Below are 26835 nucleotides of genomic sequence, written 5' to 3'. Positions count from 1 at the left end.
GGTTTGTATTTCTATTAGCCAAAGATTCTATGTATTAATATTGTCATGTTGAAAAATGTTAAAAAGTATAAACTAATTTGAACAAAGTAATACAAATTGAAAATATTATTTATTTTTCTAAGCATTTTGTAATTCTAAGCAATTTTCACTGTACCGCCAAATCAGCGAATTAATCGATAGATACGGAAAATCAACCTCGATTGTTATGTTTTGCTTTGCATCTTCAGTGCTTGTTTTGGGGTGAGAGGCGATTGTTATTGCGTGTTGATTTCGAAGAAATTACTAACGTATGTATTTAAAGCACCACAAAAGGATATTATGTGCGTTGCAACGTTAAAATAAATAGTCGCTATCAATTGAGCAACAGTGATGCACCGTCTTATCAAACTTCTTTTTTTTTTATGAACACAACATGATTCATTGCTGATGTTTTCTCTGTTCGATTCGCAGACTGGGAATAGATAATTGCCAGAGCCTCCTCCCACCACGCACCCCAAATTCTGTAATTAATGAACTTTTTAAATTGATTGGCTCTGCGCATTGATAAACCAGCGTTGTGACCTTCGCAGGAGCACCCATTTCATTGCCAGTGTCAAGCGGGAAAAAATCAATGGAGGACTTGACACCACTGATCAACCTTCAACAGGTAGGGCAGTCACACACATCTGGTCATCAAATTGCGCATGCTAATTTGGTTTATTTTGATTTCGTATCGAACATCTGTTAATTATGTTTTTGTTTCAGTTTTAGTTCCAACATTATAATTTTTTCAACTGCCCAAAAGACGCGTTCCTACAACTTCGTAAAGTCAAGCGAGATACACGTTTGAGATACATCTTATTTCCGATATAGTCAGTGTAAGTGAAAAAAATATAGTTATGTATCTCTGTAATGTCGCACTTTGTTGTGCAAGTCTGTGATGCAAGATAAAACGAAAATAAGTTCGTAATGCTTTGTTTGCTTTCTTTATTGCTCTCAAATAAAGATTTCTAGACATAAGTCGGCTGCTTGTCTGGATTTAGGTAGACTTTACGATATAAGCCCTGTTAATTCCTCGCTAAGAAAATAGCACACATTCTATGGCCATGTAGTAGTTAGTCCTCTAAAAAATAATGTTTGTGTATATGCACAAGCTCATTTCAATTATGAAATTTATTTTTTTTGTTCAAGCTAGTCTTAAAATGAGGAAATCATACTATTGAATGCATGTAATCTAAATTTTCATATAGCCAGAATGATACAAACATATTATGTTAACCTTTGATTATGTTTTGTATTTGTTAACACTTTCATATCACACTTTTTTGCGGAAACTTTCTCGCCCTGAATGTCCATTCAGAAGTATTAAATATCAAAATAATGCATAATATTGCAGTAATTCCGTCTGCTGACTCAAGTCAATAATCTGAATATAATGGGTGGATATTTGATTCACCGTCTGGATACACATTATATAATTGTGATTTATGGTATGCTCACTGGCTTCGCAGGAGATATGCGGGTCTTATCTGCTCGTATGGATTGTTATTCGCGACTTGTTGGTGTTTTCGACTTTAAAGCTATACTCTAGTGGACTGTCCAATTTGATATCGACTTCCGAAGCAGCCGTAATCAGACTCATATGCAAAGTAATGAAATGATCATATTAAGCGTACTTTGAGTCAAGTCCAAGGCTAGCTATGACTATCAGCATGGTCGAAATTTTCCACACCGCCCGGCACGCGTTTACTGTCCATTATGCGACGCACTATCTGCACCTCCTATTGTTATAAGCGTGGAAAACTGAGTCAGCGGAAAATTTCCGAGTCGAAAAGCGGGCGTCTCAAGTTGCACTTTCAGTGCGTTTCGTGCAGCCGGGGAGGACGCATCATATAGTCCAACACTCTTAGTTATTTACCTACCACTGTTTCCAGATTCCTGAGGGTGCGCCGCGCAAGAAAAAGATGACGGAACGCCAGCCGTTGCTCTTCAACAGCGATGCCTCTGACTACGAGGGCAGTCGAGGATCGGCGGCACGACCTGTGCGCAGCTCTCCGCCGGACAACACCCTTGTCAACGTGCACAGCGAGGACAGCTTAGCAGGTGAGTTTGTCCGCAGGTCAAAAATCTTTAGTTTACTTAAGTAAACTTAAATATTATTGCGACAAGAAACTTATAATTCTTTCGCTTTTTCCCCGTGAGTGCACGCAGCAGCCTCTGGATCGGGTGATGATGAAATTGGATCGACGGATAAGGCCACTTACAACCCCACCCACCATCGCGACTTGGAGCATCCGACGTCCAACTTCGACACCCTGGTTCATCTGCTGAAGGGCAACATTGGCACGGGCATTCTGGCAATGCCGGATGCCTTCAAGAACGCCGGACTTTATGTGGGACTTTTTGGCACCATGATCATGGGAGCTATCTGCACCCACTGCATGCACATGCTGGTCAACTGCTCCCACGAGCTGTGCCGGAGATTCCAGCAGCCATCCTTAGACTTCTCGGAGGTGGCATACTGCAGTTTTGAGTCAGGACCTCTGGGTCTAAGGCGATACTCCATGTTGGCTCGACGGATCGTTACCACGTTCTTGTTTATCACGCAAATTGGGTTCTGCTGCGTCTACTTCCTCTTTGTGGCGTTGAATATTAAGGACGTTATGGATCACTACTACAAGATGCCTGTGCAGATTTACCTGCTTATAATGCTTGGACCCATGATTTTGTTGAATCTGGTACGCAATCTAAAGTATTTGACGCCAGTTTCGCTGGTCGCCGCCCTGCTCACAGTTGCCGGACTGGCCATTACCTTCTCGTACATGCTGGTGGATCTACCGGATGTGCACACGGTCAAGCCGGTGGCCACTTGGGCCACATTACCTTTGTACTTCGGAACCGCCATCTACGCGTTTGAGGGAATTGGTGTTGTCCTGCCGTTGGAGAACAACATGCGCACCCCCGAGGACTTTGGCGGCACCACAGGTGTCCTCAACACGGGCATGGTGATCGTGGCCTGCTTGTACACAGCAGTCGGATTTTTCGGCTACCTGAAGTACGGCGAACACGTGGTGGGCAGCATTACCCTAAATCTTCCACAGGGCGATACGTAAGTCAATAAACTTTCCATTGCTAATCGGTTTTAGTTGTATGAAAGAGGGATTTAATATTCTTCACATTGATCTAATCTATTCTGGCTATTTGGAATAGCGTTGTTCCACATATTGACAGATCCGATAATATAGCTTAGCTAAAACATATGAACTTAATTAATGACATGTAAAATTAGACAATTGTTTGTTAATTGCAGACTGCATTCATTAGAATTTTTGACTCGTAAGAGTAACTTCTCTAATTGCCCTCTTTTTCACCGATTTAGATTGTCCCAGTTGGTGCGGATTTCAATGGCGGTGGCCATCTTCCTCTCGTATACGCTTCAGTTCTATGTGCCTGTAAACATCGTGGAGCCCTTTGTGCGAAGTCATTTCGATGCAACGAGGGCCAAGGATCTGTCGGCCACTGTGTTGCGAGTCGTTCTGGTCACTTTTACCTGTACGTATAGATAGTACATATTCAAAATGTCACAATCTTCATCGCATTTTCTTTAACAGTTTTGCTAGCCACCTGCATTCCCAATCTGGGCTCCATTATCTCGCTGGTAGGTGCCGTCAGCAGCTCAGCTTTGGCCCTTATTGCTCCACCCATAATTGAAGTTATTACATTCTACAACGTTGGCTATGGACGCTTCAATTGGATGCTATGGAAGGACGTTCTTATCCTGATCTTTGGACTCGGTGGCTTCGTTTTTGGCACCTGGGCCAGCTTAGCTCAAATCCTGAACGACACAACCCACTGAGTGCAATCGAAATGAGCAAAACAAAAAACAGAACCTGGCTAGTTCTGGTTACAAATGTGTGCGAATTTATGACGAAGGCTTTATGTAGTTACTCTCAGACTACGAATATGTTTACCATTAGTTGTTTACCATTTACCAAGTGGTATCTGTTCAATGGCGGTGCTTTAGTGTGAATAATTTATATTTATGGCAAATTAGTTGCATTTTTTTGTTATTATCAGCCAGCTGCAATCGTACCAGACAATAACTAGCATTTTAAGTAGAAAGTTTTGCAACATTTGTTCAGTTGGTTAGTTGAATATTATTTCTGTGTTAACTCGAAGACCGCACAATGCCAAACGTGATTTTACGTAGTATTCTTAACTAAATTATTATTTAGCTTTTACTATGTAGTCTAGGTCGGGGCAGATCATTCCAAAGCAACTGCTAAGATTTTCCCAAAAACCGAAATTAGCTAACGTTATCTGCATACTTTTATCGTTCGATTATTTGTAATTATATATATAGATATATATATGTATACCGTACTCCTGACCGTACTGGTCCCTCAATGGGGACCTCCGATAAAGTTTTGTAAGTACATCAATTCGGTGTATCAACAAATGTTCTTTAATAGTTCAACCGGTAACAAAGACAATAATTAACATAACGTTTATAAAAATCAGTACCAAGAGTGTTCTTTAGTATTCCTACCACAGGGCTTGAATGGTCACTGGAAATGGGATTCCATTGGAATTAGCCACTCTCAATGGACTCGAAGATAGCAAAATCAGTCCTTGAGATCGTGGACCACTCCTAATCTGCTTGGTCAGGCGAGCGGGAGACTGCTGGATGGGCTGCACCTCCTCTGCATCCGGATCGGGTGTAAAGTCTTGCGGCTCCTCATCGCTGGGTAGCTGCTCGACTGCATCGGTGGGCGGTGGTCCGTAGGTCAGATCCGGTGGTCCATAAGTCTGATCGGGCACTCCTTCCTCGAATGGCACCTCTGGCTTCAGTTCCTCGGCGGATGGGTACGGTGCTGCCTGCTGTTTCTGTAGTTGCTTTGCCAGTCTCGCCGGCTGAGCTGAAACCGCTCCAAGTGCCAGGATTAGGACCAGCAAGGAACAGGATGACTTCATGTAGCTGCACATATTGGCTTCGACTATAAAAATACACGAGCTTATGAGGGAATCGTTGTTGATTGATTGATAACTTTACTGTTCATGTCCAGTCTTTTTATATGTTTTTCGGGAACTACGTGTATGGATTAAATAATTTTGGGTGGTTAAACGTGGTCGTGTGGTTAATGACTGGGTCATCGGTGGCCCTTGTGGTCATTTGGAGTCAATCGCCAATGTCACGTTGCAGGTACCCAAAACGGGAAATCAGTCAGCCCATTAATTTCAGTGTCAATGTTAAAGGCAAATTTTAAATAAGTTATGCAAAATTAGATGTCATTATTAGGTATTGATGCACACTATGTAGAATTTGCTATCTGCATATCACTAATTTCCGTGCACTGCGCCCTTAAAATTCCCAAGTTCTTTTTCCGCGAAGCAAGCGTATAAAAAGCGGGTGGCATTTGGTGCAAACGTGTTGTTTGAAAGGAGAGCAAGTTAGCACTCCCCTAGACAAGGATGGAACACATAATCGGTCGGCTAGGCACAAGACAAAGCCGTCCACAACTTTTTTTAATATTTAATTTAATAGAAAAAACATAAAATAAGTAACGTACAAATATTAAAGTGCTTAAAGAAACCTTGATGTGTATGATTTAATGAATAAATGTTCCTGTATGTATTAGACACCACCTCAAACATATACATTATCTTTTATTCTGAAGCTCTACATGTCAAATGTAAAAATAATCAGAGGTATAAAAACATATCAATTTAGTCTTGAACTTATCACTACGCACTAGATATGCAAGCAACTGAATATTAATGATTGATGTAAGATCCTTCTCTTACAAAAAAATCCTGCTGTGATCTAATGCCTGTTTAGCCATTTCTATGAGCTAAGAATTGGCTGAAGGTGGGATCTATACTCCTGGGAGAACTTGGCAGATAGGTAAAGAAGGTGCGACGAATCCCGGAACTGTTGACAAAGCGCAGGCTGTGCTGCGCCTGCCAGCAGAGACGGGATTGTTTCAGAATGATCTGAAGGACTTCCTCGCGAAACGACTTCTTAAACTTGTTCGACTTTTCCATGATCTCCTTGAAGAGTGCATAGGGAATGGGATTCTGTTTGACTATCAGCGGATCTATATTGGTCAACAAAGGAACCAATTTCTTTTCCATCTCCGACAATTTACACATGTTGAGCCTGTATCTTTCGATTTCCGCATTGGTTTGTGGGCCATATCGCTTGCCAAATCTCCTACAAGCCCACTCCCGCACCTCCGGTATTTGGTGGCCATTGTGCAGGCTGGCCAGCACCAGTTTGGGATCGCGACGCAAGACCTCGAAGCCATCGCTTAGCATTTGGTCCATGAACTTGTCATCATCAGGATTGATTCGTTCGCGGTTGTAGACGAGGCGTTCACTGGAAACCTTGGGTGTCGGCGTAGTCGGCACCGCCAGCAAACTTTTCTCGAAGATTTTTCTTACACACCGGGCGACAGCTTCGTTGATGTGACTGCTCCTAATACCCAAAGCAACTCCTTGCCGCTGCTCGTGATTTTCGTCAGTGAGTGCATTCATCAAGGAGTTCCGAAGGACATCATGTGTGTCCAAATATTGCTGGCTGCCCATTTTAAAAATTTGTTCATAGTTGAAGGCGAAGGGCCTGTGGTTTTCGGGTGCCGTAAAATATTTGGGTTTGACTTTGGAAACCTTATCCTTAGTCAGAACATTCTTTTTGCCATCCTCACCAGCACAGAGTCGCATCAAGGCACCACTCCTATCATACAGACGCCCCCCTTCACCCTCGAGGAGAAGCACCTGGGGAGGAGTCTCCAAGCTGACATGCACCAATTCGTTGCAAGCAACACATCCGGTTTTTCGGAAAGCAGGCACACGAGGACTCCAGCCCTTGTCTCCGAACTTCAGAAGGTACTTGTCCACGTCGCGATTCAGGTGATAAGTTATCCTCTCCCTTGTCAGCTTTAGCAGAGAATTTAAAATATAAAGACAAAAGTAATAAAATAAATATATAAATTTTGTTATTAGTCCAACTTACTCGCTTTTCCGACCCTTCCAAGTCAATCATTTCCAAATAGCGTCGTCGCTGCTCCTGCAGAAACGCCTTTCGCTCCTGGGATCGAGTTTCCTGATGGAACTCGCACAGATCCCTGGCTTCCTGTGCGGGATCAGGAGCAACCTCGTCTATGTGGTCGAACAGGTGGCACAGTTCGTAGTTGATGACTGCCTTGACTGTACGCTGGATGGGATGCAACTGAAAGTCGGCGAACCATCGATCCTCATCCTCCTTCGGATCCCCCACTTCGTTGGGGATCTGAATCCTCAAGAGCGGGGATTCCGACAGATACTGCTTGGACCGACGAACAGTCATGGGACGTGGTAGCTTCTGAAAGTAGGGTTTTGAACTCCTTTTCCTTTTGCGAAAAGACGATGATTTCTTTTGAGATGTCCGCGAGGAAAGAACTCTGCTCAGCGCTCTAAATGTAGCTGGGAGATCCGTAGGTCTTTCTTCATCTACCTTTTCTGGATGGCACGTAGAATTCGTACTCATAATGGTAGGCCGAGCAGAACGATTCTTTAACTTCATTTATAGAACCCACAATTGCAACATAAAATACTAACCTGTTGATCTTCCATCGGTACTTTTGATTCGCCGGATAGATTTCCGTGTAGAGGTAGCACTTTATCTAGAGCTCGAAAAGTTGCGGGCAAATCCAGATAGGCGATGGCCGAGAGCAAGAGTTGTGCATTAACTGTGTACTTTCCGCAGGAACCGCCGGTGTCGTAGTGCTCCTGGAATAGAAAGAAGAGAAAGGCCAGGTTCTGGCCACGACTGAGCCGCACAATTCTGACGAGCTGACGTCTCCTGACCAAAGGACTCAGTCCGAGGCGCAGCAGGCAATCCCGAACGGACCTGATATCGAATTGAAGTGCCATTCCCAGGTCATCTGCCGCCTGCATTTGATCGAGCGACAGACCACGATACCAACTAGACACGGGTAGACCCAAATCAACCATGTTCCCAGCAAGTCGATAAATTCACAATACAAACAAAGAACGAACAATTTAAGAAACTTTGTCAATTTTTGTGGTTGATGCAAATAACTAGAGTGAGGGAATTCAGAAATAATACTCAGTGCAGACCAGTCGATTATATAAGTTAAAAACATAAGTTCTTATGATCACTTAATATAAATAATATAAATCAAGAAGACTGAGTACCCGTTCGTTAAGAAAACTATCTGACTGTTTATAACATTATTATCAAAGGCACATGCAGTTTGGGTATTTACATTTGGAACTTTATTATTAAAGTCGCATTTCAGTTTAGGATAGTTTCAAAACTAAATGATTTATGTTCAGGCCCATTGTTCAGCTTGGCAAGCAAAATAATTCTTTTCGTCACAACTCTCATCGATCATTTGTTTATCATAGACATACGCGCAATGTAGATGTACATTGGTCTGCTTTGACTTCCATTTGAAAAATGGAGCTTTCCTTCCGGTTAGTGAAGATGTGAAGATACCATCATCTTTTGGACGGCTATTCAAGTCCACCCAGTAGCGATAGTCGGGGGCTCCTTTAAAGATTTCGTTCATCTCCTGCTCATCATGGATGTTCGCCAGGTGACCGCCCATTCGACGACACGAGTCGGATGCAGTATCCCAGGTCTGCTTACTTTTCGTTTCCAAATAAAAGTACCTTGAGCCAACCTTCTTGAACCCAGTCAGATCTTTCTTCTTGGGCATATATAAGTTTTCCATGTTGTAGGATACAATTTGTTGCTTTAGAGACTGAATATCAGCGTCCAATTGGTCTTGAAGGGCCTGCAATCGACTTTCTAAGCGTTGTACCATGGCATCAATTCTCCACGAAGTTCCATTTTGTCTTAAGGAATTGTAGTTAAACCAGTGCTGCTGGTGCTCTGCAATGTTGTCGATGGTATAATACGGCGTTGCCGGTTTTGGAGTTGCAGCATTGTCTTTGTCCGTATTAGCACCGACTTCCCAAAGGTTCCATAAAGCTAAAAGGCAGAACAAACTTGCGTACTTGTACATATTAAAGGCTTATAGTCTGTGAGACCAAATGTTCAATTCCACCTGGGGCTAACCCTTTTATCACACTTTTAAACGAGGTAATTAGCATTTAATACTCGTTAACGATTCGATATAGTATAGTAAAGTAACTTTGAATCTGGAATATCCAAGACCTCATTCAATCAGAGCTCCCCAAATAAATACTTTCAGTAGTAGAACCTTATCGTACATATTTAGAACTTTAGAAGTTTATTGATTAGGTGGATGTTTCGGGACATGGCGGATACCACTGCCAAACGCGCCAATCCACGCATACTCCAGTTTTGGGATCGAATCCAGTCTGCGGATCGCAGGCAACGAGCTCAGCCTGTCCGGTGCCAGAGCACCTCCAGTAGTGGGTGGGATCCCAGAAGTCGCGGGAAATGTCTCCGGAGCGACTCACGCAATCGGGCTGACCATCGCCATTGGGATCGCAGACAAAGTCGGCGTTGATAGCCACGCAGAGGGCCAGGAACAGAAGGACTATGGCTGAAACAGAGTGCCTCAGTTGGCATCTTTAAAGTTTCAAGGATATGAGGTCATCAACGAAACTCACCTGCTTTTATTGTGGTTTGTTCGAGTGATTAATTCCGAATGCGTTTCGTAGCCAAAGTTCGTCATTTTATAGCACCCTGCTATCTATCCTTGACATATTGTCTACGACTATCGCCACAATACATTCTATTTCTAAAAGAACATGGAATCGTTTAAAAATAATCGCATGATCACTATTGGTATCAGTATCTATCTGTATCTCGACAGTTGGCTCATTTGACGCCATCGTATGAAGAGCGTGCCATTCAGCTTCAGACAAACAAGTTTTATGGTACACTTGGTTATAATATTAAATACTTGTATTTTAATAATATTACTATTATATAATGCCATACCATTTCAGATAATTTTTACCCTGTGTAACTTTAAACATCTGGTTTCCGCAAGTTGATTTTTTTTTTTTTTGTTTGTATGCTTGTTTTATTTTATTTTAGCAAATTTCTATCAATATTCGTTTAAAAAATTACAAATTCCTCTTTCACAGTCCCACGAGCTTTGTAAAGGGTACATGATACTGAAAAACTGGTATCTGATAGTTGAATAGCGCCACTTTTAAACTTTCTTAAAGTGGACTCTTTACTCTAAAAATAAAAGTAACACAGCTCGTTAAAACTCTGCTCTACTAAAAATAATATAGTTGCCAAGATATTGATTCAACAGAGACGAACTACATCTTTAAAACTGGACAATCGCATTTGATATAGAAACCGCCAAGCTTGCTATATTACTATATATTAGTTAGAGTTCCAAATATGCTTAAAAATCTACATAATAATCCAAACAATACAAGTAATTATTTAGTTTGCCATATATTTTGATATTGATTTTATAAGAATGCAATCAACTTAGGGACAGTAAGGAGTCCATGTCCAATTTCCCCAGGCCACGCAGTCTTTCGCTGTGGGGTCGAATCCGGTGGGGTTTCCATCGCTCGCCGGGCACACCACAGGCTGGGCTGTGGAGCTGGTGGACTCACACCACCAGTAGCGAGTGGGATCCCAGAAGTTGCGGATTTTCACTAGAACGTTGGTTGAGTTGCTGCAGTCGGGCTGATTGTTGCTATTGGGATCGCACGCATTCACGGCGGTGTAGAGTGCCAGAAAGAGGGCAATGCAGATCAAAGCTAGAGCTATGAATCGAGGGAGAAGGGAATGTTTTTCAATTGGGGATCCTTTGCGATTTCCTCGGCTGACTTACTGGACTTCATGGTGCAGTTGAGTTCCTACTGGTTCCGTAAGTGTGCTTTGACTGGGCGAATTCGCCAGCTTTTATACCCCAGACCGCCACTGATACTAGCTCTCATTAATGGCAGTTATCTTCCCTGCCAGAAAGCCTGTGCGAAATTCTATTTTGGCAGCGACATGAAATCGTTCCAAAATAATCGCACCTTGTATCGCCCAACCTATCTGTATCTCTCCGCGCAGTGTACGCGCCCCTAAGTTTTATTGACGCAAAAGTTCGATTAGTTGGAGGTGTCGTATAGGGCATGCCTCGTGTAGCTTCCCAATTGGGGTCAAAAAGTTATATTACAAACTCTAAGAGCTTGGTTTATTATGCGGAAATGGATTTGGTTTTTTACTTCCAATACAGACTTACCTGTGGGGAACCCAACTTCTTAACTCAAACGAATCTTCAACCCCTATAAGTAGCACTTCCTTTAAAATCCTTAAATATTCAAAGATCGTAATGTAGCTGCAAAATAAAAGATAAAACCTCAGTAGGCCTGACACAACTAAGTATTCGCTGTAGTAATGATAACAAATTGCTCGTGATAGTTCTCCCACAGCGATGGAGTCGAGGGTCACCAGTGGCGCAGGTCAGCCCAATACCATTATGATCCAGCTGGTGTCCCAACAGCCGAGTTCCTGTGGACAGATGCAGGCCATGCCCATCTCGGTGCAGACCATTCCCTTGTTTCCCAATTCCAGACAAACGACAGAGCGACCTTGTCGCCCGGTTTCCATTGCGCCGAATACAAGAACTCCGCCGGACGGACCTCCTCGAACGAATTCCAGATTCCGTGCCGAGGACTATGCTCCAACCAAGCGGAAGCATTCACAAAGCCAGTTTCGTCATTTCTCCCGTGGCACAAACCAACCACCACCGGTGTACTATGTTCTTCGTCCAGAGGACCGGATTATGCCCATCTACATACCACCTCCTAGGTTTGGTAATAGACAAGGAGCAAAGATGGAGACGGGGTGTCCTTGCTGTGGCCGTACAACGACACTGAACACGGAGGAGCCTCTAGGAGTACACGTGCCGCAGAATCCGTCTGCCATAGTCGAGGATCAGCAGAAGGAGGCCCCTCGGAGGCGGGATCAGTGCACGAACACCATTGACCAACCAGATGTGGGGAATGTGAGGACAATTTACGAAACCTTAGGACGTGCAATGGTTAACGCTGCCGTAGAGTCAGCCCAGCGATCCCAACTAGCAGGACCCTCAGACTCCAAGGATGCGACAAATATAATCATGAAATTATTAACCCAGATGGGGGATCAGAATCAAACCGCAGGTGGGAGTCCACTTTTAGGAGCAGCAGGAAATCCGGACAATCACCCGGATATGAGCAAGCGGAAAGCCAGCTTCTCGGAAGCAGTTAGCTTGATGCAGAGAACCGCTTCGGACCCATCCATTGGTAAAGCGTCATCAGATGAGCTAGTTGACCAGCCTAGGCTTCAATCTATACTATCTGATGGTCGTTTGCGCGTCGAGTACCCCAAAACGCCGAGGCCAACACCAGTTATCTCCGCCGAGCCTGGAAACTCCCCCAATAAACGTATGTCTACGGAGAGATTAAGACTCGATTCTGGATCTTCATCCAACGCGGGGAGCTCTATTGGACATAGCATGGCATAACCAAGGACACCAAAGGTATTCCATATAAAGAACTTCTGTCTTAAAGCATTAATCAAGCGAAAATCAAATAAATTGAGCTTTCGAGCACATTGAACAACAAAGGTGGTTTATTGCGGCAAAGTTCTTTGACTGGACAATTACGTTGCTCTGAAGCTTAAGTAGACTTTACTTGTCCCAGTTACTCAATTCATTATATATATATCCGTAAGTCGCAATTCAGTTCTTAATATCAACGACAAGGTCATAGAGCGACACACATCCTGATTAGATTCACTTAAATTGGGCTTTAGATAGGACTAGTGCAATGCAAAGTGAAAATATTCGAAACGTGTAGCACGATTGGCTTAGATTATGGAACTTGTCGTGATAGGTGACATAGAAATGTTTCATATTTAATTTCACTGGTTTGTGCAGATAGCGAAATTCCGCGAAATACCATAGCAATTCCCAATAAGCTGATAAAGTGACACGTTTCAAGCGACATCCATTTTTCGCAATCGGGAGTCGTCTGCCGGAAACCAAAGACATCATTTGTCTACAATTTTAGATCATTTTGCATCTCCAGTTCGAATTGGACATACTACAATCTAATAAATTGGTCATGTTTTTTGTTTAATGTTGCTGCCGTTTTTTGTCGATTGCAGCCGCAGCCATCGAAAACGGTGATAATTTCTTAACTATTCTTAGCTGCGTTGCGATCTGTCATCATTTCGAATGACATGAGTAGTTTCCCCCTCGGAGGTTTCCACAAACATCGTTAACCCTCTGTGGTCCCATAACCACTTCTAAGTGCACTGGAAAAAACAATGTAATTGATATTGAAATATTTGAGGTTTTTAAATAAGTTGGCCATTAGAACTATATATTTTAAAATGCAGCTTTTAAAAACCTATAAAAATAATCAAAATAATATAATTCTCAATAATAATAATAATAAAATAAAAATAATCAAATTATAATTTTGAAATTAAGTTATTGCATTTCTTACAATTTGTTTTCTTCTAAATTAAATTTTTCAATTTCTTATAAATTGTTTTCTTCTAAATGCAATTACTTAATTTCTTACTATGTACTTGTTTTCTTCATAAGAAAGAAACTTGTTATATTCGAAGTGTTTTTCTCTTTTATCTTTTACTTATTAAATCTGGCTTAAATATCCAAGAAACTGAAATACTTTATTTCCGGTGTAGCTTAAGCTTGGTTAGGCTACCTGTTAAGGAAAGTGAAATTCCCGACCAGACTGGCGCAACTGATGATGGACGCAGCGAAGCGGACACTTTTAGCTCCAAATTGCACACCACAATTTGTCGCCAGTCGCCTGCAATCCCTCCAGTTTTTTATAAAGTCGATGACATGGCGCCGGCGAGCTTAGTCATCATGTTCGTCCGCAATCGTAAGCTTCGGATCGCAATTGGTCTCATCTTCTGGACGAGTCTCGCGGTGGCCCAAAATGCCAGCGATGAACGAGTCAATGAGCGGTCTGGAAACCAACTGGACCTGGCTGGATCGGCCACCGCCAAGAGTTTCGAACCACCGCCCGAATTCTATAGGGGCCCAGGTTCAGGATTGGAGAGCAACACTCCCATAAGTTCCAGCGGTCGTCCCTCTCTGGGAAGTGTGGGCGAAAGCCTGAGTGATACCTACAACAGGTGGCGAGCTGGAGGTGCAAGTCTCCAGGATCGTATCAGTGTGGGTGAGTCGTTATAAATGCTTTTCATTTGAATTAAGTATTATTCTATCATTACTATTTTATATAAACTTAAAGGTCCCTACGGAGCGCCAGGAGTAGGGTCATCGCATGCACCGAATGTGGGCAGCTTTGAAAGTAGTTCCCACCCGTATCCCTACGAGTACTCCCATGGCAGCGGAGGAGGAGCTGTAGGAGGAGCTGGTAGCGGCGCTTATTTCGGCAGTTCCAGCGTAGAGGCTGGTATTCCCTTCGATGTATATGGATCGCGACCGGGTCACGGTGTTGGCCATGGTCACTATTCCCCGCCCGAGTATGCATATCAATATCCGCCGGATCACCACGAGATAGCCGCGCACAAGGGTCCCGGCTACGGTGACGTATCCTCTAAAGCCCTGCTGGCTAAAAGCTTTCTCATCCCGCTGGCCAGTGCTGCTGTTCTTGGTATCGCCGCCGCCCTGGTCAGCAATCCTCTGCTCCTCCAATTGGGCACTGTTTCGGGTCTGGGAACCATCGTGGGCAAACGCAAACGACGCGCAGCAAGTCGAAGTCCGCTAGCGAGAAAAGCCCATAAATACACTTTATAAATATGCCATTCATAACAGAAATAATGGAAAAAAGGATTCTTCAATGAATCTCTATCGACAAGTAACAATCAGTGATAAGACTTTGTTGTGGTAAAGTATGACAACCGGTCTTTGGACTCGTAGAAATTCGAATATTGTTTAATCATTCGTGAAAACGTTATCGCTATAAATCATTATCAGCAGAGCGTTAAATGGTTCTCCCCATATAAACTAAATTTAAATATATATCTATATCTGTATACGCAATTTGCGTAGAACTTATTTTAAAATAAAATTTATTGTTAGCTATTTTATACAATATTATACAAAGAAATTTATTAATTAATAAATGATTAAATAAATATTAAGTATCTAAGTATACAAAATATTATTCCATTTGTATTTTAAATTTTGAAAAATATTATTGGCGCCAATAATTTAGCAACTCGGCCTATCGATTATTCGATTATTGATTGTACGGTTTCATTTTGGTGTGGTCACACTAGTTTCGACTCGCGGCAAAATAAACTAAACAAAATGTAGTCTTCTTAAAAAATATGGGCTCCAAACGTAAACTTACATTCCTTTTGGAGGACGACGATCAGCAGGAGAACAGCCCAGATGGCGCTGGTCCAAGGATCAAGCAGCACTTTACGCCAAACGACATTAACACCCCAAGTGCCAAGGAAAAAAGAATTTTGGCGGTGTCCACATCGAGTCATCAGAAGAACACTCCCTCCAGGTTCCAGGCAATGTGGCAGACGCTTAACAAGTCCGGCATGAGCAGCAGTCAACCGGACTCTCCCGGAAACACAAGTTTCTCATCATGTTCCCAGCTACTGAACACCAGTTGGCCGGGAATGGGCCGAAGAGCAAAGCCATTGCCCCTCGCGGTCCAAAATTCATCAAGAACTCCTCCATCAGTTTCATATAAAAGACGTGAGGCAAACTCTTTATTCCAGTCTACTTGGAAATCATTAATGACCCAAAGCGCTTCTTGCAACGTTTCGTCAGAGGATTGCTTCATTGACTCTGATCCATCTACTCCTCAACGACTGGCAACGTCCCCATTTCAAACTTCTTGGAAATCGTTAAGCCAAAGCTCACTGAACAAATCTAACTGCCCTGGCTTGACTGAAGATAGTAACATTGAATCTTCTCCAGCTATTCAACTTGTGTATAATGAAAGTCCACGGCAGTACTTGCCAAAAAGCAAGAATAAATATAATTCTAAATCAAACCTGCGCTTTGTTAGAGGAGGCTATGCCGAGGAATTCCAGAAAGTCTTAAAAAAAGTGCGAATGGATCAGCGTCAATGGAAAAACCATGCAGCCACCCACACAGTTCAAGTTTTGTCTATTAGAAACGAATATGGTGTTACCATGGCCCTAGTGGCTCCTGAAAATGGGTCGAGCTTCAGCATTGTTCCTCCAAAAGGAGAAAGAACACTACTTACAGTTGGCTCCAAACTACAATTTTATCTGGATCCAAAGATAAAGCCGCTGGAGTTAAATAACCAACTATTGGTCTATTGTCGCCCATACAATATTGTATTAAAAGGATAAAATACATGAGCGAATATTCTATATTTGCAGTATACGAGTATAATAGTATATTTAAGGACGGCATTGTATAAGTCATTAAAGCCATATAAGTATGTACCATATACATATAAGATTCGTTGTGAATTAGGCTTCACTTGAGAAAAGTAGTTGTACCTATTATACGTTGAATATAATTTAGTTTGCTTTAAAAAAGTACATTATTGCAATTATTGAAAAGTAGTAATGAAAATCAGTCTTTTAGTTCAGAAAGGAAAATCGGATCACCAGCATACTGACTTCTCCTGGAGTATGTTAGCATGGATGCGTTGCGCCAGGAATCTGTAAATATAAAAAGATTTTACAAACCATTCGTTATAATAGTTATAATTAAACCTCATTGCATGCGAGGGCACCGCTGCTACAAACAACAAAAATATGACATTTCCTAGCTCATCCGTATGCGCATAGCACTTGTGATAGTCCGAGCAGCTATACTGGTCCACCAACGTAGTTTTATTGCTAGACGTCTGTGTTTCAAATTGGTGGACTGCATCCATAGTTTGATCGAAAAACTTCTTAAGAATGTCCAGGCGCTGTAGATCGCCCACAATGATGCGCTTGACACTCGCCGACTGGTTTAGATTTCTGGTAAAAAGACTTTTCCGCGTGTGTCGGTTAATAAGAATGATAGCCAGCACATTCCCATCGATCTCCAGGTGCTCGGGCAGACTACGCGGCACGCAGCGCTCGGCGGCTGCCAGAAGGTTGCCTTCATTTCGGTAGGCACTCATGGCATGCGCATGCAAATCTCGGAAAGAGGCATTCTCAGCGCCACACAGGACACACAGAGCACTATTGGAGGCCACGGGAATGCTGACAAAGCGGTAGGCTATATGGGGACTTTTCACTGGCAAATAGACCGGCACATCGTGTTGCAGTGTGCTCGATGAATTCAACAGAAACAGCAGGAGCTCGCGATCGCGAGTGTCCAGATCCCACCAGCCCTCTGTGGCAACTGCGATGCGATGTCCCACAACCAGGCAGCAAAAGAGCGAGCCGCAGTGGCCGCTAAACTCGTTTAGGCACTGCAGCAACTGGGCGTTTTCCGCCGCCAGCAGGCAGTCCGTATAGCCCAGGAGCTGTGTGCCCGCACAGGCGGCTTCCAGAATGGCGTCAACAATCGGCACATACTTCTTGGCGTCCTTCTTTAGTCTGTCTAGAAGCGTGGCATGTGCCATTTCCGCGGCCCGAGTGATAAACATGCCTATCGCTCCAAAGACAAGATCAGCCAGCGTCTGAAGCAGTTGCTCCGACCCCACGCCGCATCCACAGACGATCAGGGTGATGGATTCCCTGTCCCGCCATATGTAAGTCCATTCCTCGGCATCCGCAGGAGCCTGATTCTGAATTGGCTGCTGCTTGCTGGTCGTTGTGGCCTCCAGTTGGATCCCCAGCGATTTAAAGAACATATGGAAGCCGTTTAGGGAGGCCACCGTGGAAAAGGGCAGCTGTATAAGAGAAAGGTGAGTTAACTAAGTAATACGGAACAAAACTTGTTGCTTTTACATTTTCGCATTCTCCCTTCTTTCGTGTAAACACGGGCAATCCGCCGTTTGTTGTCAAACATAACAAATAGATGGACATCCCAGCTCTTCTTCTTCGACGAACCTGCAACGTATGATGTTTACATCGATTAAATCGATACTTTTTGAAAGATCGAAAAGAACCAATTTACTAAAAATCGACAGATCGTTAAAATAATGAATTAATATCATCACTTTAAAATTGTTTCCAAATTACTTGCATCGTAATATGAGCTAATTTTTTTTGTTATTTAGTAAAAGTTTTGTTTATTATTTTAATAATTAGTATGGTAAAGTTTTGTGTATTTGCGATAGAGGAACAGTTACATTGCCATATTATTAACTGGCTATTAGTCATGAATATAAAATGCAACTAAATGTTGTTACACTGTTTTTTAAAAGCTTTATAACTGCAACTTGATAAGCAAACAAATTATAGATCTTTATTCCATGCCGATCAGTTATTTTAATCGATTGGCCATCGATGGCATATCACCGCTATCGATCGCTTTGGGTGCATGTCTGCACACCAGGGCTGCGGACATATGTTTTCACCAAACCAACGACTCAGTACAGCGCAATACGGGCACACTGCTTACACAAATTGCATTTCGCATTGTCCGTCGTCGTCGTTTTCACACGCTGCTCTTTCTGGAATCGGAAAAAGGTAAGCTGCATAAGTGAATTGCATGTTTATGATTGTTAATTACGCACCGCGTCCTCGCTGGCGCGTTTGAAAAGCTTCGAAAATTGCAAAATGCCGCCGCAGTTGCTCGTCGCATTTGCGGCGGCGATGCGTTCGCCTGTGCCAGTGTGTGCGTGTGTGTGTGTGGTGTGCCGAGCGCTTGTATGTGTGCGAGTGCGAAAAAGTGTAAGCGCGCGCAGGCAGTAAGCGTGTGCTTGTAGTTGTGTGTTCCAAAAAAATGAAATAAGAAAACAAAAAAGAAATATGGTTGCCTGCCGACAGGCGAAAAAGTACGCAATATGTATAACCAACGGTCTTTTATCCACAGCTCCAGGTCCAGTCCCGGCACTAGATCCAGATCTCGATCCAGATCGAGAGTCGCCGCTCCTCACCGTCATCATAGTGCGAAGAAGAAGAATAAGCAGCAGAAGCAGAAGCCGCCGCACACATCCGATAAGTAGAACGCTAAAAACTGAAAAACAAGAAATCCAAAAGGGAAAAACGTGAGATCCGAGCTCATCCGGCGGAGGAGGAAGCCAAGAAGCTATCAAAATTAACGCGGACACAGCTGCAGAGCGACGCCGACGCGAACGCCGCTTCTACTACAAAGCGATGGCGACAATGTTGACATCGGACGAGGCGAGCAAGCTGCTCGACTTCTCCCAGAAGCTGGACATCAATCTGCTGGACAAGATCGTCGAGGTTGTGTACACAGCGCAGGGCGAGCAGTTGCGCCTCGCTCAGAGCATACTGACCACGTTGAAGGAGCATCCGGAGGCGTGGACGCGAGTGGACAGCATTTTGGAGTACTCACAGAACCAGCGGACCAAGTTTTATGCTCTGCAAATCCTCGAGGAGGTCATTAAAACACGCTGGAAGGTCCTTCCGCGCAACCAGTGCGAGGGAATCAAGAAGTATGTGGTCAGTCTGATCATCAAGACCTCATCGGATCCCAACGTTATGGAGCAAAACAAAGTGTATCTAAACAAGCTTAACATGATTCTGGTCCACATTCTAAAGCGCGAATGGCCACGCAATTGGGAGACATTCATCAGTGACATTGTCGGTGCGTCCAAAACGAACGAGAGCCTGTGCATGAACAACATGGTCATCCTCAAGAACCTGAGTGAAGAGGTGTTCGACTTTTCGCAGGGTCAGATCACGCAGACTAAGGCCAAGCACCTGAAAGACACCATGTGCTCGGAGTTCTCACAGATCTTTACACTATGCTCCTTCGTGTTGGAGAACTCGATGAATGCCGCCCTAATCCACGTCACACTGGAGACTCTGTTGAGGTTCCTTAACTGGATTCCGCTGGGCTACATCTTTGAAACGCAGCAGATTGAAACGCTGATATTCAAATTCCTTAGCGTGCCCATGTTCCGGAATGTGACCCTGAAGTGCCTGTCCGAAATCGCCGGCCTGACTGCGGCAAACTACGACGAAAATTTCGCGACGCTCTTTAAGGACACGATGGTGCAGTTGGAACAGATAGTCGGCCAGAATATGAACATGAATCACGTGTTCAAGCATGGCTCGGACACGGAGCAGGAGCTGGTCCTTAATTTGGCCATGTTCCTATGCACCTTCCTGAAAGAGCACGGCAAACTGGTAGAAGATGCCAAATATGTGGACTATCTAAACCAGGCGCTCATGTATCTGGTGATGATAAGCGAGGTGGAGGATGTGGAGGTATTTAAGATCTGTCTTGAATACTGGAACAGCCTCGTGGAGGATCTATACAATTCAGAGTTCTTCCACCCCACACTGGAATCTACAAAGAGGCAACAAGTGTATCCCCGTCGACGGTTCTACGCCCCCATCCTGTCTAAAGTGCGATTCATAATGATCTCGCGCATGGCCAAGCCGGAGGAGGTGCTGGTGGTGGAGAACGAAAACGGGGAAGTGGTGCGTGAGTTTATGAAGGACACGAACTCGATTAACCTGTACAAGAACATGCGCGAAACGCTGGTCTTTCTTACCCATTTGGACTCTGTGGACACGGACCGCATCATGACGCTAAAGCTGCTTAATCAGGTGAACGGATCGGAATTCTCTTGGAAGAACCTGAACACGTTGTGCTGGGCCATTGGTTCCATATCCGGTGAGCCATTTTTGGTGTTTTCTTTTTCCAGTCTGTAATTGAGAATTATAAATCACAATTATGCATAGATCTTCATACTTTTCTAATATAAACCTTATGTCCTTTTCTTACAATTCAGGTGCTTTTTGCGAAGAGGACGAAAAACGGTTCCTGGTCACCGTCATCAAGGATCTGTTGGGTCTGTGCGAACAGAAGAAGGGCAAGGACAACAAGGCCATTATTGCCTCCAATATCATGTATGTGGTGGGACAGTATCCACGCTTCCTGCGCGCCCACTGGAAGTTCCTTAAGACGGTGGTAAATAAACTCTTCGAATTTATGCACGAAACACATGATGGTGTCCAGGATATGGCATGCGATACGTTCATCAAGATAGCCATCAAGTGCCGCCGCTACTTTGTCACCATCCAGCCGAATGAGGCCTGCACCTTTATTGACGAGATTCTCACAACAATGAGCAGCATCATTTGTGATCTGCAGCCGCAGCAGGTAGTGCCTTTGATTTTTGATTGTAATTGGATAAAAAATACTAATGTTTAAATGCATTTAAAGGTTCACACGTTTTATGAAGCTGTCGGCTACATGATCTCCGCCCAGGTGGATCAGGTACAACAAGATGTGCTCATCGAGAGGTACATGCAACTGCCCAACCAGGTGTGGGATGACATCATATCCCGCGCCTCGAAAAACGTTGACTTCTTGAAGAACATGACCGCCGTCAAGCAGCTGGGCAGCATCCTTAAAACGAATGTGGCTGCATGCAAAGCCCTGGGGCATGCGTATGTCATTCAACTGGGTCGCATATATCTGGACATGCTGAATGTGTACAAGATAACATCGGAAAATATCATACAGGCCATCGAGGTGAATGGCGTCAATGTGAACAATCAGCCCCTGATCAAGACAATGCATGTGGTCAAAAAGGAGACGCTTAACTTGATATCCGAGTGGGTGTCTCGTTCCAACGACAATCAGTTGGTGATGGACAATTTCATACCGCCTTTGCTGGACGCTATACTGCTAGACTACCAGGTAACTTCCATATAACATACATGCACGTGCTTTCAATTTAATTTCCGTTGGAAGATTCATAACTAATGTTTGTTTTTTCTTATTTTGTAGCGCTGCAAAGTTCCATCGGCACGGGAGCCAAAGGTTTTAAGTGCGATGGCAATCATTGTGCATAAACTGCGTCAGCATATCACAAACGAGGTACCAAAAATATTTGACGCCGTCTTCGAGTGCACACTGGACATGATCAACAAGAACTTTGAGGATTTCCCACAGCACAGGCTTAGCTTCTACGAGCTACTGCAGGCGGTCAATGCACACTGCTTTAAGGCGTTCCTTAATATACCGCCGGCTCAGTTCAAACTGGTCTTCGACTCGGTGGTGTGGGCATTCAAGCACACCATGCGGAATGTGGCCGATATGGGATTGAATATTCTCTTTAAGGTACATTCCATGTATTTAACTTTCAAATGTTGATTTTAACACTTGTCTTCAATTGCAGATGCTTCAAAACTTAGATCAGCATCCCGGTGCGGCGCAGAGTTTCTATCAGACGTACTTCACAGATATTCTGATGCAGATATTCTCGGTGGTCACTGACACCTCACACACGGCCGGCCTGCCCAATCACGCCATCATTCTGGCGTACATGTTCTCACTGGTGGAGAACAGGAAGATTACGGTGAACCTGGGTCCGATACCGGATAATATGATATTCATACAGGAGTATGTCGCGTCCCTGCTGAAATCGGCATTTAACCATCTGTCCGATAATCAGATCAAAGTCTTTGTCACTGGCCTTTTCAATTTAGACGAGAATGTGCAAGCATTTAAGGAGCATTTGAGAGATTTTCTCATTCAGATTCGAGTAAGTATTAGTCGAATAATTGCCATTAAAGTTAAATGTACATAGTACAGAGTCAATTGGCAACGATCACTGCTTTTAAATATCGTTTACCCTAATATATCATTTCAATTGCAGGAGGCCACCGGCGAGGACGATTCCGATCTGTACTTGGAAGAACGTGAAGCGGCTCTGGCAGAAGAGCAGTCTAACAAACATCAGATGCAGCGTAATATTCCAGGAATGTTGAATCCGCACGAGTTGCCCGAAGATATGCAGGACGAATAGATGTCGATGTCGATGTCCCTGAGCTAGAATGTTTTAGTTGATGCTTGAGAATGATAAAAGGATGGTGATGTATGAGTGTTTCTCGAGCGAGAAAGTATAAATGTTTGTTTGATTGAATGCATATAAGTACGTTATATATATAAATACACCCACACAAGACCCAACACACGTGCATACACATACACCTATACAAATATAGTTGCGTTAAATGGTGAATGAGTAAATGGTTATTCGTGCGCAATTACATACATTAATATGATTAACATATTTTTGCGCATTGTCCTCGACATACCAGCATAAATAAGAAACCCAGCCAGTTCCCAACTCCCGCCCCTAATTCACATTATATAGTTGTAAAACGTCATACTACACGCAACCGATACGAAAGATGCAAACTTTATTGTACTAATATAAAATAATGTTTGTTTGGAATTTTTTAAATGAGTAATTGTAGAAATATCGAGTATGAATGAATATTTGAGCAAACACAAACACACACCTCTCAGAGAAACCCACACAAACATGAGCAAAGGAAACAACAATAAGATGAAGAAAGCCTAAAGTAAAAAATTACATTGTAGTGACTTAAACAGATCAGATGCTGCAGGAGTAACAAAATTATATGCAATCTTTTTGCATAAATCTAGCATTAACCCGACGTTGAAGACGATGGACGCAATAAGGAGATGATCAAGAAAACACAGCATCATAACCAGAATAGAGTTCATCATGCAATGTGTGAAAAAAGAGAACTAAAACGCAGATACCCAAAACACAAATACATCAAGAAAAACAAAAATAACCATAGAAATGCGTATTAATGATCATGTTTAAATTTTTACATAATTAGTTTGTACATTAATTTAAATAAAAATCAATTAAAACTACATTGATGTATGATGCAAAGCCACATTTAACTTTCAATTATAATGGCTTGACCATCGTCTGCAATTTAACCTGATTTCTACTAAATGACTTGCAAACAATTTCGTATATTTTAAATGCCTTTGCCTTTAACCCAGATAGCGGTGTCCCATAATTTGTCCAAGAGAAACTAGTGTCAAAAGATGTTTATTTCTAATATTTAAAGTCAATTTTAAAGAAAGTTTTACAAAACGATTGGGCTGGCAGTTGTATTAAACTATATGAATATTAGAAGATTATTTAGGACCCAATTTTCGGGGCACTGGTAATCTGTTGTTATGTAAAAAGAGCGTGTCCTTTGAGTAGGCCTTCCAGGTTTCAAAAATGTCCTGGGAAATCAGCCAGGTGTTGCCAACCGGCGTCACAGGATAAACGTCGACTTTGTGGCTAAAAGGCAGTTCGATTTCCTGCGAGACTTTCAGCTTAAAAGCGGTGCCGTTGAAGGGTCGCCGAGAATGCAGGGCCACCGTCACATCTTCCAGGAAGAGTCTCCACCGTGGCCTGTAGTAATCGCTCACCAGGCCGGACCACTGTTTGCACGCGTAGTCCAGAATCTGACCATCAGGACCCCAGGCTGTGATTTGATTTCTGGCATTGAATTCGAAGTTTGTTTGCTCCCCAGGGCTGGGTGCCGCCTGCTTGGCCTGCTGCAGCCAGTTGCCCAGCAGAAAGTTTCTGCTGCTCGCCAGGATCAGCTCCATGTCATCGAACAGCTTCAACAGCTTGGTGCTAAGGTATTCGAAACGCGTAACCTGTCGCTTTCTAAAGGCCGACCGCAGATTGACGTACAACTGATCAGCGATGATCTGCAGGAATTGCCTGGTTATGTCCACCAAATCGTGCTCGTACATCTCGTATCTGTCATCCTCCAGCGGAATAATGGCTCTGGAGGAGAGCAACAGGTGCCAGGCATCCAGCACTGCGCTTGCATTGTACCAAGTGAAGGGTTCCTGGTTGAAGGACGGCCTTCGCGTCACCACATATTGTCCCCGCATTTTCTGCAGACCACGGAAAGAATAGACACTATTCTTGAGCTGCAGCCAAGCCTGCTCCAAACGCTCATCCTTCACGCCATAACGGGTGTGTGAGAAATTCGTGAACCAGCTATCCAGATCCAAGGGCTTGTTACTCCAGCCGCGCTCCAACGTGAATGAATACATCACATAGTTCTGGCCAATGCCCTCGGGTGTGATGCCCGTGCCCACCAAGCTGCTGTTGGGCAACCGACGCGCCTCTTCGATTCCGGAGTTTATCAGTTTAGCTGATCCAAACATGCCAAGGGTGCCGCCGAAATTGTGAAGCATGCACCATATGAAAGGCTGTCCAAAGTAAGAGCGCGTTAGCTCGTATTGCGGAAACTGTTCGCTCTGGAGATCTAGCACCAATATACGACCACGTGGTGCGGCTGTGAGGAAAGCCTCAGCCATGTCCGTGGTCCAAAAGGGATTCTTCACAAACATCCAGCCCTGAAGCAGCCAAATGGCCTGAGGATCAATGCGGCGCATAGATTCATATATCGCTGCCGACGTAGAACGCATGTATTCCGGCTTGGCCACCGGTGGCTCCAGTTCGTTGAAGGGATCGCAGAAGAAGATGTGATTCGAACCATATACCGTAATGATCTTCTGTAGGAAATTCAAGGCTATCTCGTTGAAAAGATTCTCCTTGGGTTCCAAGAACAAGCCGCAGCAATATTGATCGGGGAACTGGTTCCATCGCTGCACTTCCATGAATGTCGAGTCAGGATTCAGGCGCTTAAGAGCCCGTGGCACATGACCGGCAAAGGCGGGCAAGGCCACACTCATGCCCAGATTTCTCTGGGCAGCGATTATCTCCTGCTGGAGGAGCAATTGATATCGTCGCCACTGCGGTGTCAGTGGACCCGCCCATCCACGAATGTTGCCCATGCGCTGCCAGGCCTGAAATGCTGGTCCAGCCAGATGTTCATCGATCTCCTCCAGCGTAAGGCCCATCTCCGTGTACACCTCCACCCAAATGTCTTCCTGAACCGGAGCAATAGTCAGACTGATGCCCATCAGGGCCATCCAATCCAAGTGACGGCGCCACTGCTCAAAGCTCCACCACGCAAAGCTGTAGCTCCAAGTGCACACGTTCTGGTGATAGATAAACGGGCTCGCCGACTGGGACTCGATGGTCACATTGGGCAGCTGCAAGTTGGTGGGCAACACAATGCGCATCTTGAACCAATCCACGTCCTTGCTTAAAACGTATTTGAGGTAGTGATGGAAGGCCTTACACACGGACACACCATCCCATCCCATCAGCAGAATCCGGCCATCATTCAACATGGTAATCTGCAAGGTAAGCCGAAATCTCTCATTGTTAATCCTTGCATCCATTAAGTAAACATTTTCATAGGAGTGTTTTTACATACCTGAAAGCTACGTAAATCCATTTGCTTATTAACATGCACCTTAAACAATTGAGAAGATCGTTCACCGATTACTCTGCTGAGTACCGACATGTCGGCGCTTTCCTGGACATCTGTGGGCGTGCTGGGCGACAAGTGGGCAGCCATCTGCAGTCCCATTTCAGCGCCAGAAGCCGCATCCAAGTTCAGTTCTGAACCCTGCCCGAGTTGCAGGCGGTGCAGCGCTAGCAAGGCCAAGGCCAGTTTCCAATTAAGCTGCATTTTTCCGTTAGTCCGTCCGCCCAATGCCATGTGTCAATGTCAACGGGGCCCAAGTGACTGACTGACTGACAGCTCCTCCTCTCGCAATTGCAGCTCTCCCGAAGAATGCGGGATCTGGGGAGAGAGCGCTAAGTGAACCCGATGAGTACACAATGGAAGAGAAGAGCAGCAGCAGCAGCAGCTGGCTGGGGATTCGATCACTTTCTTCTTATCGCCAGATTGAACAATGACGCAGTAGAGTTCTGAAAGGCGAGGGATCTGATACACTCACTAAGCGTATTACAACTTTGATAAGAAGTTTGTAGATCATTTTTATCAAACTATATCCTTGAACTCTAATCCCCTATGAATGTACTGCTGTTTAAGCTTTATATTGAAGATAGAATAACAATAAATAAAAATGTTATATCAATTTAGAAGGGTATTTGAATAGCGGTCTTCATCGAAATCCTTACTGTGATCTACATATGTTATCTTAAAAAAAATAGCGATGAAAT

General features: G+C 43.9%; 12 protein-coding genes and 1 non-coding gene across 19 annotated transcripts; 6 read left to right on the top strand and 7 right to left on the bottom strand.

The window, feature by feature from the left end:
* The first annotated feature begins 198 nt into the window (after window positions 1-198).
* LOC120452665 (proton-coupled amino acid transporter-like protein CG1139) lies at window positions 199-4499 on the top strand. Of its 4 annotated transcripts, XM_039637029.2 has the most exons (7): window positions 200-287; window positions 451-646; window positions 745-857; window positions 1914-2082; window positions 2182-3088; window positions 3359-3531; window positions 3591-4499. In XM_039637029.2, the coding sequence occupies exons 4-7, from the start codon at window positions 1944-1946 to the stop codon at window positions 3833-3835; spliced, it is 1464 nt and encodes a 487-aa protein (XP_039492963.1). In that variant the 5' UTR covers window positions 200-287; window positions 451-646; window positions 745-857; window positions 1914-1943; the 3' UTR covers window positions 3836-4499. The 4 variants fall into 4 exon arrangements, with proteins under 4 accessions (XP_039492956.1, XP_039492947.1, XP_039492939.1 ...); XM_039637022.1 differs by lacking the exon at window positions 745-857 and having other exon boundaries at window positions 199-287; window positions 2194-3088; XM_039637013.1 differs by lacking the exon at window positions 745-857 and having other exon boundaries at window positions 199-287; window positions 2191-3088.
* On the bottom strand, window positions 4422-5475 carry LOC120452687. Its single transcript, XM_039637041.2, has 2 exons — window positions 5033-5475; window positions 4422-4976 (listed from the first exon to the last, which is right to left on the bottom strand). The coding sequence occupies exons 1-2, from the start codon at window positions 5037-5039 to the stop codon at window positions 4525-4527; spliced, it is 459 nt and encodes a 152-aa protein (XP_039492975.1). The 5' UTR covers window positions 5040-5475; the 3' UTR covers window positions 4422-4524.
* On the top strand, window positions 5408-5505 carry LOC120444178. The gene has a single exon (XR_005615644.1). It is a non-coding gene; the product is annotated as a U6atac minor spliceosomal RNA (small nuclear RNA).
* Window positions 5506-5612: 107 nt separating this feature from the next.
* Window positions 5613-8083, bottom strand: LOC120452653. Of its 3 annotated transcripts, XM_039636994.2 has the most exons (4): window positions 7871-8012; window positions 7579-7749; window positions 6995-7531; window positions 5613-6918 (listed from the first exon to the last, which is right to left on the bottom strand). In XM_039636994.2, the coding sequence occupies exons 2-4, from the start codon at window positions 7591-7593 to the stop codon at window positions 5815-5817; spliced, it is 1656 nt and encodes a 551-aa protein (XP_039492928.1). In that variant the 5' UTR covers window positions 7594-7749; window positions 7871-8012; the 3' UTR covers window positions 5613-5814. The 3 variants fall into 3 exon arrangements, with proteins under 3 accessions (XP_039492928.1, XP_039492918.1, XP_039492908.1); XM_039636984.2 differs by having other exon boundaries at window positions 6995-7342; window positions 7579-8083; XM_039636974.2 differs by having other exon boundaries at window positions 7579-8082.
* Window positions 8084-8236: 153 nt separating this feature from the next.
* LOC120458754 (accessory gland protein Acp29AB-like) lies at window positions 8237-9047 on the bottom strand. The gene has a single exon (XM_039646527.2). The coding sequence runs from the start codon at window positions 9012-9014 to the stop codon at window positions 8316-8318; it is 699 nt and encodes a 232-aa protein (XP_039502461.1). The 5' UTR covers window positions 9015-9047; the 3' UTR covers window positions 8237-8315.
* A 59-nt stretch (window positions 9048-9106) lies between these two features.
* Window positions 9107-9549, bottom strand: LOC120458757 (the record flags this gene model as incomplete). Its single annotated transcript, XM_039646529.2, has 1 exon — window positions 9107-9549. A coding segment is annotated over one exon (300 nt), but the record flags the coding sequence as incomplete, so codon positions are not given.
* An 828-nt stretch (window positions 9550-10377) lies between these two features.
* On the bottom strand, window positions 10378-10921 carry LOC120458756. The gene is made up of 2 exons (XM_039646528.1): window positions 10785-10921; window positions 10378-10716 (listed from the first exon to the last, which is right to left on the bottom strand). The coding sequence occupies exons 1-2, from the start codon at window positions 10792-10794 to the stop codon at window positions 10433-10435; spliced, it is 294 nt and encodes a 97-aa protein (XP_039502462.1). The 5' UTR covers window positions 10795-10921; the 3' UTR covers window positions 10378-10432.
* Window positions 10922-11288: 367 nt separating this feature from the next.
* LOC120443695 lies at window positions 11289-12550 on the top strand. Its single transcript, XM_039622934.2, has one exon. The coding sequence runs from the start codon at window positions 11376-11378 to the stop codon at window positions 12447-12449; it is 1074 nt and encodes a 357-aa protein (XP_039478868.1). The 5' UTR covers window positions 11289-11375; the 3' UTR covers window positions 12450-12550.
* Window positions 12551-13643: 1093 nt separating this feature from the next.
* LOC120455573 (serine/threonine-protein phosphatase 1 regulatory subunit 10) lies at window positions 13644-14918 on the top strand. The gene is made up of 2 exons (XM_039641944.1): window positions 13644-14142; window positions 14215-14918. The coding sequence occupies exons 1-2, from the start codon at window positions 13803-13805 to the stop codon at window positions 14721-14723; spliced, it is 849 nt and encodes a 282-aa protein (XP_039497878.1). The 5' UTR covers window positions 13644-13802; the 3' UTR covers window positions 14724-14918.
* Window positions 14919-15194: 276 nt separating this feature from the next.
* On the top strand, window positions 15195-16368 carry LOC120443879. Its single transcript, XM_039623264.2, has one exon. The coding sequence runs from the start codon at window positions 15260-15262 to the stop codon at window positions 16265-16267; it is 1008 nt and encodes a 335-aa protein (XP_039479198.1). The 5' UTR covers window positions 15195-15259; the 3' UTR covers window positions 16268-16368.
* On the bottom strand, window positions 16270-17966 carry LOC120443878 (protein fuzzy). Of its 2 annotated transcripts, XM_039623262.1 has the most exons (3): window positions 17813-17965; window positions 16640-17754; window positions 16270-16585 (listed from the first exon to the last, which is right to left on the bottom strand). In XM_039623262.1, the coding sequence occupies exons 1-3, from the start codon at window positions 17888-17890 to the stop codon at window positions 16528-16530; spliced, it is 1251 nt and encodes a 416-aa protein (XP_039479196.1). In that variant the 5' UTR covers window positions 17891-17965; the 3' UTR covers window positions 16270-16527. The 2 variants fall into 2 exon arrangements, with proteins under 2 accessions (XP_039479196.1, XP_039479195.1); XM_039623261.1 differs by having other exon boundaries at window positions 16270-17754; window positions 17813-17966.
* A 380-nt stretch (window positions 17967-18346) lies between these two features.
* On the top strand, window positions 18347-23671 carry LOC120443875 (exportin-1). The gene is made up of 7 exons (XM_039623259.2): window positions 18347-18496; window positions 18843-20618; window positions 20737-21107; window positions 21171-21650; window positions 21741-22073; window positions 22132-22497; window positions 22612-23671. Exons 2-7 carry the CDS (start codon window positions 19127-19129, stop codon window positions 22759-22761), a joined length of 3192 nt encoding a protein of 1063 aa, XP_039479193.1. The 5' UTR covers window positions 18347-18496; window positions 18843-19126; the 3' UTR covers window positions 22762-23671.
* Window positions 23672-23816: 145 nt separating this feature from the next.
* On the bottom strand, window positions 23817-26604 carry LOC120443877 (alpha-N-acetylglucosaminidase). Its single transcript, XM_039623260.2, has 2 exons — window positions 26081-26604; window positions 23817-26000 (listed from the first exon to the last, which is right to left on the bottom strand). Exons 1-2 carry the CDS (start codon window positions 26366-26368, stop codon window positions 23922-23924), a joined length of 2367 nt encoding a protein of 788 aa, XP_039479194.1. The 5' UTR covers window positions 26369-26604; the 3' UTR covers window positions 23817-23921.
* Between the last annotated feature and the right edge of the window lie 231 nt (window positions 26605-26835).

This window comes from Drosophila santomea, chromosome 2L (genome assembly GCF_016746245.2).
Source record: "Drosophila santomea strain STO CAGO 1482 chromosome 2L, Prin_Dsan_1.1, whole genome shotgun sequence".
NCBI classification, from domain to species: Eukaryota; Metazoa; Arthropoda; class Insecta; order Diptera; family Drosophilidae; genus Drosophila; species Drosophila santomea.
This window is presented reverse-complemented; position numbering and strand designations above follow the sequence as displayed.

What these genes read in the sequence shown, in the direction of transcription:
- LOC120452665 (XM_039637005.1), top strand. Translation starts at nt 611, where the DNA reads ATGGAGGACTTGACACCACTGATCAACCTTCAACAG. An exon ending in AATCTTCCACAGGGCGATAC is followed by an intron (nt 3,089 to 3,358) that starts GTAAGTCAATAA and finishes TCACCGATTTAG; the next exon opens with ATTGTCCCAGTTGGTGCGGA. An exon ending in CGTTCTGGTCACTTTTACCT is followed by an intron (nt 3,532 to 3,590) that starts GTACGTATAGAT and finishes TTTCTTTAACAG; the next exon opens with TTTTGCTAGCCACCTGCATT.
- LOC120452653 (XM_039636974.2), bottom strand. Translation starts at nt 7,974, where the DNA reads ATGGTTGATTTGGGTCTACCCGTGTCTAGTTGGTATCGTGGTCTGTCG. An exon ending in TACCGATGGAAGATCAACAG is followed by an intron (nt 7,532 to 7,578) that starts GTTAGTATTTTA and finishes ATGAAGTTAAAG; the next exon opens with AATCGTTCTGCTCGGCCTAC. An exon ending in TGGAAGGGTCGGAAAAGCGA is followed by an intron (nt 6,919 to 6,994) that starts GTAAGTTGGACT and finishes TCTCTGCTAAAG; the next exon opens with CTGACAAGGGAGAGGATAAC.
- LOC120458754 (XM_039646527.2), bottom strand. Translation starts at nt 9,014, where the DNA reads ATGTACAAGTACGCAAGTTTGTTCTGCCTTTTAGCTTTATGGAACCTT.
- LOC120443695 (XM_039622934.2), top strand. Translation starts at nt 11,376, where the DNA reads ATGGAGTCGAGGGTCACCAGTGGCGCAGGTCAGCCCAATACCATTATG.
- LOC120455573 (XM_039641944.1), top strand. Translation starts at nt 13,803, where the DNA reads ATGGCGCCGGCGAGCTTAGTCATCATGTTCGTCCGCAATCGTAAGCTT. An exon ending in CCAGGATCGTATCAGTGTGG is followed by an intron (nt 14,143 to 14,214) that starts GTGAGTCGTTAT and finishes ATAAACTTAAAG; the next exon opens with GTCCCTACGGAGCGCCAGGA.
- LOC120443879 (XM_039623264.2), top strand. Translation starts at nt 15,260, where the DNA reads ATGGGCTCCAAACGTAAACTTACATTCCTTTTGGAGGACGACGATCAG.
- LOC120443878 (XM_039623261.1), bottom strand. Translation starts at nt 17,890, where the DNA reads ATGTCCATCTATTTGTTATGTTTGACAACAAACGGCGGATTGCCCGTG. An exon ending in AGAAGGGAGAATGCGAAAAT is followed by an intron (nt 17,755 to 17,812) that starts GTAAAAGCAACA and finishes TCTCTTATACAG; the next exon opens with CTGCCCTTTTCCACGGTGGC.
- LOC120443875 (XM_039623259.2), top strand. Translation starts at nt 19,127, where the DNA reads ATGGCGACAATGTTGACATCGGACGAGGCGAGCAAGCTGCTCGACTTC. An exon ending in GTGATCTGCAGCCGCAGCAG is followed by an intron (nt 21,108 to 21,170) that starts GTAGTGCCTTTG and finishes ATGCATTTAAAG; the next exon opens with GTTCACACGTTTTATGAAGC. An exon ending in CTATACTGCTAGACTACCAG is followed by an intron (nt 21,651 to 21,740) that starts GTAACTTCCATA and finishes CTTATTTTGTAG; the next exon opens with CGCTGCAAAGTTCCATCGGC.
- LOC120443877 (XM_039623260.2), bottom strand. Translation starts at nt 26,368, where the DNA reads ATGGCATTGGGCGGACGGACTAACGGAAAAATGCAGCTTAATTGGAAA. An exon ending in TGGATTTACGTAGCTTTCAG is followed by an intron (nt 26,001 to 26,080) that starts GTATGTAAAAAC and finishes CTTACCTTGCAG; the next exon opens with ATTACCATGTTGAATGATGG.